Source organism: Crinia signifera, chromosome 6 (assembly GCF_055691185.1).
Source record: "Crinia signifera chromosome 6, ASM5569118v1, whole genome shotgun sequence".
NCBI lineage: Eukaryota > Metazoa > Chordata > Amphibia > Anura > Myobatrachidae > Crinia > Crinia signifera.
The window spans coordinates 182,403,215-182,416,883 of NC_139222.1; the positions used below are offsets into that span (position 1 = coordinate 182,403,215).

Sequence of the window (13,669 nt, forward strand, 5' to 3'; positions counted from 1 at the left end):
CGGCGTCCCGGCTGCCCAGCAACCACCGGGGCGCGTCGCCCGCGAAGTACCGGGGCAGCGCTGCCTGAGCCTCTCCTAACAGCTATAGCAAGGAGGCACACAACATGGTCTCCTCCTGCCATAATGCAAACTACACCCAAAGTGGTTCACCCAGTCCTGGAATACCCATGAAAGTGGGGTCTCCAAAAGAATGGGGTAATTCCTCCCAAAGGACAACCAGTTCTGTGCTGAAATTCTCTGAATTCCCAGGGCTCTAGGTGTGAAGGGAATAGCGTTGTAAAATGATAAAATAATATAGCTCCTTGGAACACCAGCAATATTGCCCAGGCATAATGGGACCTGTCTAAACATGCGACTTCAGTAGTGTTGTTTTTTTTTAGGGAGTGATTCCCACTGGGTGAGTTTTATCTGGGGAGCACTCACTAAAAAAAAAACCACCACTGTGTCCCCAGGTCTGGGCAGTGCTGCTAAACTGTATCAGCCGATGCCCGGCCCTGCCCCCGGCAACCGGCGTGATGTCTGTGCATAGACTGTTACACAGCCAGGGGTGGGGAGACGGGAGGGGAAGGGGACGCGCCAGTGAGCAGCCGGAGCCAGGCAGCGCTGAAGCTGAGTTCAGCTATCAGCTCAGCAGCGCTGCCCGGCTCTAACCAGCGGCATTCCCTAGAATTTTCCATGCTTGCCAGTCTGGGCACTAAGGCATAGCCTGGAAAATTCTCGGGAATACCACGGAAGGGGTTAAAGGCCTGCTAACTCTACAAAAATAAAAATGAAACACAGTAGGCTGAATATTTTGTAATTTTAATTAATAACAGCTCTTGTTGACCCATGTATTACTCACAAAATGTTGGGTTCATGTTCCACATACCTTCCCCAAATCAGAATCCGCTTTATTGGCCATGTATACTCTCGTATACTAGGATTTTTTTGCGGTAACAGTGCACCACCAAGCAGGGACACAAGGGGAGAGAGGAAAGACATGACATACATGTATAATAGACATTTTGCATGTTAAGATAAGCCATGTTCTGGCCAGGGTACAGCTTGTCCGCTGCGATCTTGACAAAGCAAAAAAAATTTTAACTATTGCTTCTCCTGGTACCCCGTTACAAATAAGATGTCACTCAGGGATACTTTCCATAGCGATTAATAGGGACACGCTCATTGGTTTTGAGTATGGTAATTACCATGAACTGACCAATGAGTGTATTCACACCAACATCTACCAAAGGCCTGCCTATTATTTGGACTTTAATTGAAGCAGAACAGAGGCTTTCATATGGATGGGCATCGACTTTCAAATGTTTAAACCAATGATATATTTTTCAGGAATAAACTGCTGCTGTGCCCAACAGTTTGTAATTGGCATACTGCATTGTTGTACAGTTGGCTGCTTGATAGATATGCAGAATGGTGTTTCCATGCAGTTAAATTTTTCTAAGAGTTATATGTTTGTACAGCCCAGAGGTGGAAAGTGGAGCAAGCTCATGTTATGGCGACCGCACCCCCCACAATATACAACTCCCCATTCTGGAGAAGAGCGGATATTTCTCCAGGCATCCAGCTGCTCATACTCTGCAGTTATGCTACTGAACATCGTACAATCATCTATACTCATAGGTGTTTCTACAATGTGTGCGGGCCCTGAGCCTAGACAGGCACCATGTTTCTGGAGGCCTGTGCATGTACAATAGACTATGGCATAATGCCAGAGTCTACGAAACTGGCCCAGAACTCCGAATAGAATAACGGTAGTGCCTTTTATACAAATAATGCCCCCAGTAGTGCCATTTACACACATAATGCCCCCTGTAGTGCCTCACATCCCACATTATGCCCCAGTAGTGCCACTTGCTTATAATGCCCCCACTGCCCACTGGCCCACCTGCTCTGGCTCCTTCAGTTTCTGAAGCAATGAGAGTGGACAACTCGCTTTTGCTACCTGTCGCTAAGCCATTTTGAATATGGTGCAGACTCGTGAGCCAATCAGACAGACATGGTAACATAGTAATTAAGGCTGAAAAAAGTCCATCGAGTTCAACCTATTTGAGTTGTAACTACTGACTTCAGTAAGTCATATCTATAGGATTCCCTTAGTGTCCAAAAATGTATCCGGTTTTGATTTATATTCATTAACAGTAGTTGCTGTAACCGCCACCGGCAAGGAGTTCCAGAACTTTACAAATCAATATAACTAATAGTGCCTACTGTGCTGAGAGCTCAGATCTTGACACTTGAAATTGCATAGCAACCGATAGCGGGATGCTTCAGAGACTGAAGGTGCCGGCGCTCTACAGTTTTTAGCTACTGAAGCTCACGCTCCACTGGAGTTGCCCTCTCTATGCCCCCGGTACAGCCGTATATTGTATTTGCAATGAGTAAATGAGTTAACTTTTTCCTAATCATAAACCTGCCTGCCATGGTGCTTTTCCTTCCCCAGAATGCACAGCCGCAGGAGCTCCTTCTCTCAGACACTGACTCCCTGCAGCCTGACTGCCATAGTGCCGTTCCTCTCCCAGGAAGCCTAGCTGTATGAGCGGACTCACAGCCACTCCGGCATTAAAAAGTATTGTTTACTATTTACATTTTTATTAAATTAAACTTAGCTCAGCTTGTAGTGAGGTGCCCTTATTTACTTACTTTTATTTGCAGATTTTTGTATTATTGGGATATTTTTACAAGGACTCCTTACACTTTATTGAGGTTCAGTACACACCGACCTTTATACAACATCAATCACCAGGAGTGCGCACTGCAGCTGTGATACATGTGCAGCAGACAAACATTGACATAGTGTCCACTTCTCAATCAGGACCAAAGACATATTTAAGATATTGTAAATGTGGGTTGCGGTCATTTGGTCTACAGCATTATGGTAGACAGTCATTGGGCAGTATTCAATGTAAAAAAATCGCGGTGTGCAGCAAATCCTGCACACTCGTTGTGTTCCAGAGGGCTGGCTGCCACTTGCTCTCCCAGTATTCAACGTCGCAGGGGCTCGTTGCCCCTCGCGGCAAATCTTAACCCCAGCAGCAGACGAGCGTCCATGGCAGGGAGCCGTGGGACGGTGGCAGGCAGGGAGATTGAAGTCTCCCTGCCTGCCCCAGAACGTATGTGGAGGGGAGGAGGGCTCCCCGGGACCCAGGCAGCACAAGTTGCCCCCCCCCCCCCCCCCCCTAGAGCCAGCAGGGGACCGGGTATATTCACTGCTCCGATCGTGCATATGTAATGATCGGGTGCAGTGAATATAGGAATATCTAATGAGTGGCTCTCGGCTCTGGTCCCCTGCTGGCTGTTATGTGTAAAAATAAAAATATATATATTTTTTTTTTTTATTAAATATATATTCATGTGCTATAAGCACATGAATAAAAATAGCATGCCCCTTCTCAGAATAAAATTCCTGATTTTTTTTACACCAAAATTAAACAAAAAAAACCTTTTATTTTAAAAGTTCACATTCCACTTCTCCATGAAAAGATGGAGAATTGCTACATGGAGAGACATGGCGGAAATCACTTAGAAAGACCGCGAAAATATCACATTGAATAGGGTGGTTCACTTTTTGAGACCAAAATTCTCCGTCCAACGCGAAAAAAGCACAAATTCTCAATAAAACACGGCAAATTTTTCTCATTGAATACTGCCCATTAGGTCTACACCATTAGGTTGACATGGGAAAAGGTCGACATGGTTCTAGGTCGTTAGTTCGAAAGCTCATTAGTTCGACATTGTCTAGGTCGACATGGAGTTTTTTACTGTTTTATTTTAGCCGACATGTGCCGACAGGCGGTATTTCATGCCCTACCATCCACTAGGGCATGGTGGGAGAATAAAATAGTGTGCCGAATGCATTGCGAGCGTATCGAGCGATGCGAGGGGATGCGGTGCACTTTAAACTGTGTCCATGTTGACTGTGTCAAAAAACTGTGGAAAAACCGTCCAACGCGAAAAAAGCACAAATTCTCAATAAAACACGGCAAATTTTTCTCATTGAATACTGCCCATTAGGTCTACACCATTAGGTTGACATGGGAAAAGGTCGACATGGTTCTAGGTCGTTAGTTCGAAAGCTCATTAGTTCGACATTGTCTAGGTCGACATGGAGTTTTTTACTGTTTTATTTTAGCCGACATGTGCCGACAGGCGGTATTTCATGCCCTACCATCCACTAGGGCATGGTGGGAGAATAAAATAGTGTGCCGAATGCATTGCGAGCGTATCGAGCGATGCGAGGGGATGCGGTGCACTTTAAACTGTGTCCATGTTGACTGTGTCAAAAAACTGTGGAAAAACCGGATGTCAACCTTTTGACGGTCGACCTAGACAATGACGATCTAATGACCTGTCAAATTAATAACCTTTCGACCTTTTCCTATGTCTACCTAATGACTGTCGACCATAATGCTGTAGACCAAATGATTCCAACCCGTAAATGTGCACTCAACAAAAATAAAGGATATTATATTACACAGGAAAAGAAGCAGACAGAAATATGGCTATTAAAACATTTATTTTTTTCTCCTTAAATAGTGTTCTCTCTCTTTATAAAACATTTCTTCAAATCACATTCTAGTCACAAATGCAATGCAAATAAACAGTTTCTTCACACTCCAAACACTTCTTTGGCATTTGGGACTCTTTAAAACTCAGCATCTGTTATTACATATGGTACAAAATATTTAGTTTACAGAAATAGAAATATACACACACACATATAGATTATATATATATATATATATATAATCTATATGTGTGTATGTATGTCCATTGCTTATTCTCAAAAATGTATTAAATAACAATAATAAAAGAAAACAAACGATCAAATATTCTTTTCTCACACACAATCCTGACGCATGGTGAGTGCATTATAAGTACATCTCTATAGCCATTGTTGTGGCGGAGGAGGGTACAAGCTGAAGTTATAATACCTCTAGGAGCTGATCAGTGTGCATACCGCATTGTACACGTTACAAAACGTTCAGTTTGCTACTAACGCAATTACTCTGAAGATCAATTACCTTATAAAAAAAAAGGGAGCACAAATCACACAGTAAACTGGATTGCCAAAATACTGACATAATTATAAGCTCAGAACGGTGTCAAATATTCCTGGTATAAGCACACAAACAATAAAATAAAGAGTTATAAAATAGGGCCATGCATTTTAACATCGCAATACCTGCACAGCGATATTTTACAAGGTTTGTCTGATCTCCTCACTCTTCCTCAATACACTTCAAAAGCAGCATTATTGATACCTAATTCTCCTTTTAATTCCCTATATCGACCATGATGTAAGGAATGTGATCTTATATGTTGCGTGAGTCCTTCTCTTCCATGGCAAGTTTAGCTACCCCTGGTGGTGTGTACAGTGCGCTGCAACTCTGGGCATACATTTTAGCAAATGGGTTTTTCTCGGTATGATTTAGGAGATCTTGCAGCTGTTCCTGGTACAGTTTTTTGGGGGGCTTTGTGGTGGACGGATAATCTTGGCTTTTTTGAGGCTGTGCCTCTTGTTTAAGTTGTTGGCAGTGAGCGAGTAAGATCGGCCATGCATCATCCTTGCGTTCAGTCCGTTGGCCATGGAGAAGGACTTTAGATGGCTTCTTAAGGCAACTGGGAGGGGAAGTTTGTCCACAAGGTGTACAGGGGTGCAGGATACGATGGCACGACAGCAGAGGTCTTGTAGGCTCAGTACTGTCAAAGGATCCAGACAAGATTATGTTAAAGCAAAAGTATTACTGTAAATAACTTATTTCACATGTTTTACCCAATTATGTGCTTGTGTCTGTAAATTAGTCAATGCTAATATACATTGTAGCAGCCTCTCCAAACAGCCTCTCTCAAAGGGCCAGGTCCCGAAAGACTCTGCTTTTGCCAAGTGTCTTTTTTAGCCAAAAGAGATGTGGCTATGTATCTTCAGAAGACTCTGCTGAATAATTTGGTATGAGACACTTGTATATCAGTGTCTAAATGTGCTCCATATACAGACTAAAGGCCCATACACCCTGAGCAATTTTGAGCTGAAAGCAGCTCAGTTTTGACATTTGAGCTGAATGCTGCCCAGTGTGTACGGAGAAGCGGTGAGCGGTAGTGTGCCCTCCTGTATCATCACTGGCGGCCACCACTCATCTGCTGGTGTTGCCGTGGTGGATGGCTTTCCATAGCATCCACCCCAGGAAAATCGCTTAGACGGGTGAACATCGTTCAGTGTGTAGACACTGAGCGATTTTCATCCTAGCAATTTTCCCCATCATCCCTGTCCATACACCCTGGGTAAAAATGCCCAGTGTGTATGCACCTTTAGTCACACACAATATCAAATTAATCACACAATATTGAATTGATCACAGTCTCCCAGTGTGTCCTCTTCACATAACATCATGTCAGAAATCAACTTATCCCACACTTACTCTCATTCTAGCACCCTGCACCTTTTGAAAACTGAGTAGTTCCTCTTTCCTGCCTGGGGTGTCGCTGTTTGCTTTGGTGCTTCTAGTACAGTGTGCTCCGTGTTGAGATACAGGCCACCATGTGATAGAGCAGGGGTCCTCAAACTATTTTGCTCTGGGACTACATCAGACAATAAAAATAATTACTGGACTCCAGCAATTTACTGCAGAAGGTCATCACATAACATGTGTAGTCAGCAGACAGCACATACATGGCAGCATTGTGGAGGCACAAAATGATGGGAGGAATCTAAAATACCAGACAATTCAACAGACTTTCAAAAAAATCCATTACAGGGATTAATGGCCCTTTAATGGCGCTCTTATCACCTGATGTCCAAAGTATATGGTACCTTCCTCCTTGTTAGAGTACTTCTCTCCTCGTTTTTCAATGGTACTTATCGGTACTTAACAGACTTATCAGACTCCTTGAATCACTGACTGAGATTAGAAAAGTCATCAGCCTGATGGTCAGCAACTTGGAGTCACGACTCCATGCTGAGAAGGTTGGGACCCACTTTGGGAACCACTATGATAGACACCCCCCAGCAGATAGCGACACCTCAGGCAGGAAAGAGGAACTGCACATGTTTCGAAAGTTGCAGGGTGCTAAAATGAACTCTTTGCGAGTATTATATTCCCCTGAGATACTAGACTAAATCTGGCCATACGTCTACAGATTTATTGTCAGATCTGGCTGGTTGAAACAAAAACCTGGTAATGGATGAGAGCAAATGACAGTTCACTATTTGCTATTAGGTTTTTGTTTTTTGTTCCAACCAAGTGACGTGTGGAGTCCTGAGGACCAAGTTTGAAAACCGCTGGACTCATGTATTGATTTACATAGTGATGCTATAATGGAATATGACCTGAAGGTGGCAGAGGAGAGCTGCAGTTATCATATCCTGCTGTTCATAACCAGATATAGCCAGTAATCTGACATTTGCTCACCAGGTAAAATAAAAACAAAGACATCTACATTCTAGAAAAACACACCATAGGAGGGGAATAAGAAATGTTAAAAAGGTGACCCTGCACTAACATCCAACTAGTTTGCAATTGGAATGGATTAAGAACATAAAATTGCTGTCTTGATATGTGTAGGAAAAAATGCACTCTACCATCCTATGAAGATGAAGACAAAATGTATTCTTTAAAAAGTGTGTACCCAATTCCAGAATCAGGTTGTCTAACAGAACAGGGTTCTAGCTCAGTGTACACATTCATTTTTGTTGCTTTGAATGTTAATGAAAAGCCAATTCTTAAATGTAAGAATACCCACTCACATTGACAAATATGTCAAATGGATTCTAGATGAGCACGAGTAAGTTGGAACGTACCTTTGTTCGGTTTCCAGAGACGGTCCATCCCATGACGCATTAACACTATCCGTGCCAGCTCAGTGAAGGACTCTGTAATATTGAAGTTGCACAGAGGGCTGACTTCAAAGAAAGTCATTCCGAGGCGCTCTGCGTAGCACTGAGCTTGTTCTGTGGACACTTGTCGCTTGAATGCCAAATGCAGTCGGTTCCCCACTAGAATCTTGGGAACCCCTGGTGCATGCTAGAAAGGATTATTAAAATTAATAAAAATGATCTACTACCTTAATTAAAAAGGTACAAAGCAGAAACACACAAAATGCAAAAACTTATCTTAAAAATGTTAAAAGGTCTTTCTGAGAAGGTACTTTTTTTTTTTTTTTTTCAACTTTTCTATATCGACCATTTTATTCACAACATATCAGGCAGCGGCACAGGGCAATACAAGTAATGCAGGAAGACAATAAACATGTTTGACAGACAATTAAGTAAAGGAACACAACCATTTACTGTAACTTTACAAGAGAAAACAAGTGCAATGGCTTCTACAAGGTGGGCAGGACTCCAACATCCACCACGTAATCCCACATCACTATTTGACCGCACAAAGCTAGAGGGCACGGCTACATTGATGCAAATCGTGGCATTTGCGTCATTTTAACCCCATAGACCCGGCAATTGTATTGCAAAAATGGGGGAGGTGCTTAATGACATCAAAATCTGCTTTTTTGATCATAAAATTATACTTAATTAGGTTTAAATAACTATTTGTGTAATTTCATACCAATAATAATAAAAAAAAAATTGCGAACAGGTCAAATGGTTAAAGGACACAAACATGTACAGATGTGTCTGTGGCAAACTTACACATTATGCGTACTCGTTATAGAAAGACAGCTGTGACAAGTGTCAGTAAATGTATCATGCGTGGTCCATTAGCTTCTAGTGGCTGAGTCACAGGTGCGACTAATCACAGCACAGCACAGCACAGCTATTCTTACAAGCAATGTACCTGCATATGCATTTTGTATAATGCGAACTGAGACACATCTGTATACACATAGAAAGAAGTGTAATTGTAAAGCTGGGTGTTACAAAACGCCAGCCAATTTTGTAAGAGCCAATTAAAGGGTCTTCTGCCTATAACAGCCATCCGTAGTACCCTTAGTGTTAGATGCACACACCGGTACTCAGGATGCTGACAGGAATTAAGGAGCCCATACACGCTCCGATCCCGGCTGTGCGATGTGTGCTTTGAGGTGCGCGCTCCGGCGGCACCTCATCGCACAGTACAAAAAGTATGTGCTGCACATACTTTTTGTACTTGCTTTTCATCGCATCGCATTACATGCACAAGGCATGCAATGCGATGTGATGTGATGGATGCTATTTTAGCCCAGAAGGCACACCGGGATCGGAGCATGTATGGGCTCCTTTAAACATCAGCAGTAGGAGCTTTCTCAATTAGTTGGAGACTGCAGGGTATTATTACCTGCAGCAATATACAATAGTATACCACTGTACTGGAGTCTGAATGGAAGAAAGCAGATGTGGAACTAGCTTACAGATATAAGCCCAGGTACACTAATCTTCAAAAGTGATAAAATGAAGAGTGATAAACAGCTAACCAATCAGCTCCTGCCTGACATTTTTTCAAACACAGCCTGTGACATGGCATGTAGGAGCTGATTGGCTGTCTGTTTATCACTCTCCATTTTATCACTTTTGAAGCTTAGTGCATCTGACCGAAAGTGAGTAACACTGTGGGATGGTTTGCAGGCATGGTGCAGAAAGTACAGCTACACTGAGAGTGCAGGCTGGAGTCAGATGAGTAGTTGCTAAGATAAGTTGGCAGACACAACACACAGGCAAGGTATAAACAAAAAGTAAATCCACAGGAACATGACAGAGACCAGTGACTTATACACAAAGTATAAACTATAACCGGCAAAGTAAAGGTCCATACACACAGGGCAACTATGCCCAGTGTGTATGGACAGCGATGACTGCTGTCATCGCTGCTGGGAAAGCCGCTCAGTGCATACACACTGAGCAGCTTTCCCCCTGCCCATCGCTGACGGAAGGGGGGGGGGGGGGGGGCGTTGCATAGCGGAGCACTATTCAAAGCCGTCCTGAAAGACGTTCATCTGCTGGTATAACAAACAGATGAATGGCTCTCCAGGCGATGATGTGGGAGCGCGCAGGTCATACACACTGGGCGGCTTTGAGCTGAAAGTGGCTCAAACCTGCTGTTTTCAGAGACTTTCAGCTCAAAGTTGCCCAGTGTGTATGGGCCTTTAGGCAAGCTGACTGCCTTATAACAGGGATAGTACCCAATCAGAGCAGCAGGGAGAGCATTTTGTAGCTAATGGAATGTTGGAGGGTATGTATTAGTAATTCTCTGCAGCTGCATCGCAGCACAAAGTCCTAACTTCTGGTTTCACTATGCAACCAGTGAAGCAGTAGCTGTCCAGTGTGCCAGTTGCTCAGCAACCAGTGTGGACCATAGGCCTTTGCAGCTTGAAGACACACGGTCATGGTTGCCTGGCAACATCCAGGTCCTGTCACGTGGACAAGTCACACTGCATTTTGTAACACTGGGAGTTGTTTGGGTGACATTTCAGATGCAGATTAGTAGGTATGATAAATGTATAACCGATTTAATGAGTACATTTGAGGCAATTTCTGCTTTCTGGGGGTACAGCTTTCCTTAATAACCTCCATGTCAATTGTTTATTGAAAACCATTCTTAAAGCAAGAGCAATTTATCAATGCGACAGGAAACTATAGGAGGGAATATTTGTGCACTATATAAATAACTGTAAAGAAATACATTTAGAAGGACCAGTTCATATGCAGACAACTTTGAAAATGCAACAATACTTACTTTTAACAGGTCCCCATACCTCCCAACATGGTCCTCTCTAGGAGGGACACCATGCTCTGTTCCTGGACTTCCCTCTTAATGTATGATTGCCATCACCTGTTTTATACAGGATAGGTGATAAGAAAGGTGTTTCACCACAGGTGATGGTAATCATACATTAAGATGGAAGTCCAGAAGCAGAGCAATGTGTCCCTCCTGGAGAGGGTCATGTTGGAAGGTATGGGTCCCACATTGCCTTAATTTATTGGTTGCTGGGTTGGTAAAAGTTATGGTAGTCCCCAGTGGCAGTTTGTACTTATGGGCTGCAGCCCCACCAGTTAAAATCCACCACTCTCTCTGCCTAAAGTGAAGCCAGATGCAGTCTGTGAGACTGCTCTGGCTTCACTGTGACTGGCAGTGACTTCCTATTGGGAGTCCGACCTGCCAGTCACTTAAGGCATCCCATTGGGAGGTTGTCCCTCCCTCCAGGATGCCTCTCTGTGCGCAAATGTGCAGCAGCCCCCAAAACGGGTTCTGCGCATGCTCAGTAACGTGGACCATACTGCGCATGCGCCGGAACCCAGGGACCCCATCAAGCCTCCGGGAGCTGCTGCAAAGGCAGCCCCCGGAGGCTTGGGCCAGCGCATGCGCAGTATGTATGAAGTTACTGCGCATGCACTGGCCCCGTGCAGGGGACTCGGGAGCGCGCCTGGACGGGGAGCACGGCGGTGGACAGGAGGAGCCAGGAAGCTCGGCTGGACACGGACAGCAGCGCTGGGGGGAGGCCCGCATTGCGGCAGCCCCCCTCCTCCATACTGGTAAGAGCTGCCACTGGTAGTCACATACTCAAGACACAAGTCACTTTAATAAAAATGCAAATAAAATATCTCACCTCATCGATCTCCTTTATCCACCGATCAATGCCATCAAAAGACCAGCGGTTGGCGATATCATAGACAAGAATTACGCCCTGTAGAACAAAGAACTTGATTAAATTGAGATTTGTTCTTCAATTTAAATCTCTGGAACTATTTATCATTATTTGTTCTATTTGTACAGTCTCTATAGGTTATAGATGATTTAACATCTGCTTGATGTTTGAGAGAATAAATATCTGCTGCTGAGGGCAAAAACAAACCAATAAAGTGTTGTCACATCCCTGGAGAACAAAATGGCAAATTACTGCAAAGATACCATATGGGTATTCAATTTCCTATATACATGCTATATAACTTGTCACATAGCAGTATGACTGCATTGTTGATGCTGCGGGGCTCCTGGGACCGATGGCTCAGTATATTGCTACAAAGCCACACAATCCTATACTGGGTGCGAGCCACTGCATTCCTCTGACAGGGATTATGGGATGGAGTACATGGTGAAGCACAGACCAATAAGCTGTCCTCCCACAGTCACTGACTGATCGCAAAATAGAGAAGGGAACATTACAAATAGGATTTTGTATTGCCCATACAGTGATTGCAAGTACCTACTTGTATAGATTAGCTCAGAGACCATGTCTAGGTAGACATCAAAAGGTCAACATTCAATAGGTTGACACAAGCAAAAGGTGGGCCGCCAATTAGTGTAGCGCGTATCCTCCCCATTATTCAGCCAGGTGCCTCGCTCCTCTACCACCGCTTGGCATACTATACCACCCCCATTCGGAGTCCAAATGGATGGAAAAGCATGAGAAAGTAGTCACCCCCACACACGCCAAAAATGTTTTTTTTATGAAAAACAATTGTGCAAAACTCATGCTTGTGTCGACCCTTTTGTCAATGTCGACCTAGTGACTGGTCTGTATGTGTACATAATGTAGTAAGGCACCACCTTACTTATAATAGAGGTACTGAATGAGACTGCAAGTCTGTGCCAAGTGCGAGATGAGGACATAAATTCTCAGATACACCAAGCTTCAAAAGATATAAAATGGAGAGTGATAAACAGCCAGCCAATCAGCTCCTAACGTGCCATGTCACAGACGTTTAAAAAATGTCAGACAGGAGCTGATTGGTTGGTTGTTTAACACTTTTGAAGCTTAGTGCATCTGGCCCATAATCTTGTAGTTGATGTAAGACGGCACTTTGTACACTACTGATTACGCTATGTGCGGTCATTGCATGCATTATGCACACTGACATTACCCTACAGCAGGAACATTCTTGTCACAACTTGAAATGTTTCCTAGAACACCAAAATGCAACACAGATTGTCCACATTCCCAACACATCAAGTCAATAGCAGGAAAATGCAACACCAGTCTTGTCCAATACAGCGGAATATAGCGCTTCAACTTATCACTGCTGAATAGGACTAGATACATCCCACACTTGTTACACTGGAGGACATGGCAAAGCATCCATGGCCAGTAATGTCCCACTGTGGGCAACACTTTTTCATAACCTCCAACTGTACCTTTTTGGCAGGTGGTGTTCCGCTTTTTACCGGTTTTCTGGGTCTCCAACTCTACATTGAAAGTATAAGGAAGTATTCTGAATTTGTACCAGTTTCTGCCCTTCAGATGTTGGAGGGTATGCTTTTTACACAATTTGGTGGTGATTAACAAACATTGGGGCAGATGTATTAAGCCTTGAGAAGAGTAAACAGGATATCAAAGTGAAAGGAGATAAAGCACCAGCCAATCAACTCCCAACTGTCATTTTCAAACAGTTCATTGGCTGGTGCTTTCTTCTCCATTCAGTTTATCTCCACCTTCTCTCCAGTTTTTCTCTTCTCTGGGCTTAATACATCTGCCCCATTGTGTATTTTGTATCCTCGTACATAATGCAATTGCTGTTGCACATACAGAAGGTATACAAATTCAGCACTTATTGTTACAACTGAAGATGTTAACAATTAAATACAAGAGTTTCACAATCCACAAACCACAAAAATATGCAGAGTGCACGTCTTGCCAGAGTCTTGGGTCATACACACTGAGCAGTGCCCATAAACATATATCTGTAGTAACAGACCATCAGGATTGTGTAACATTTCCTCACAGCAGTGTTGACGAAGAGCCCAGT

General features: G+C 43.6%; 1 protein-coding gene across 3 annotated transcripts in view; it reads right to left on the reverse strand.

The window, feature by feature from the left end:
- Positions 1-4,494: 4,494 nt before the first annotated feature.
- Positions 4,495-13,669, reverse strand: part of RAB40B (RAB40B, member RAS oncogene family) — a 105,069-nt gene continuing 95,894 nt past the window's right edge. For all 3 annotated transcript variants that reach the window (XM_083148355.1, XM_083148356.1, XM_083148354.1), the window contains exons 5-7: positions 11,533-11,610; positions 7,796-8,018; positions 4,495-5,700 (exon numbers count right to left, since the gene is read on the reverse strand). In XM_083148355.1, the coding sequence (XP_083004481.1) occupies positions 5,429-5,700; positions 7,796-8,018; positions 11,533-11,610 (573 nt within the window). In that variant the 3' untranslated portion in view covers positions 4,495-5,428. The remainder of the gene's footprint in view (positions 5,701-7,795; positions 8,019-11,532; positions 11,611-13,669) is intronic.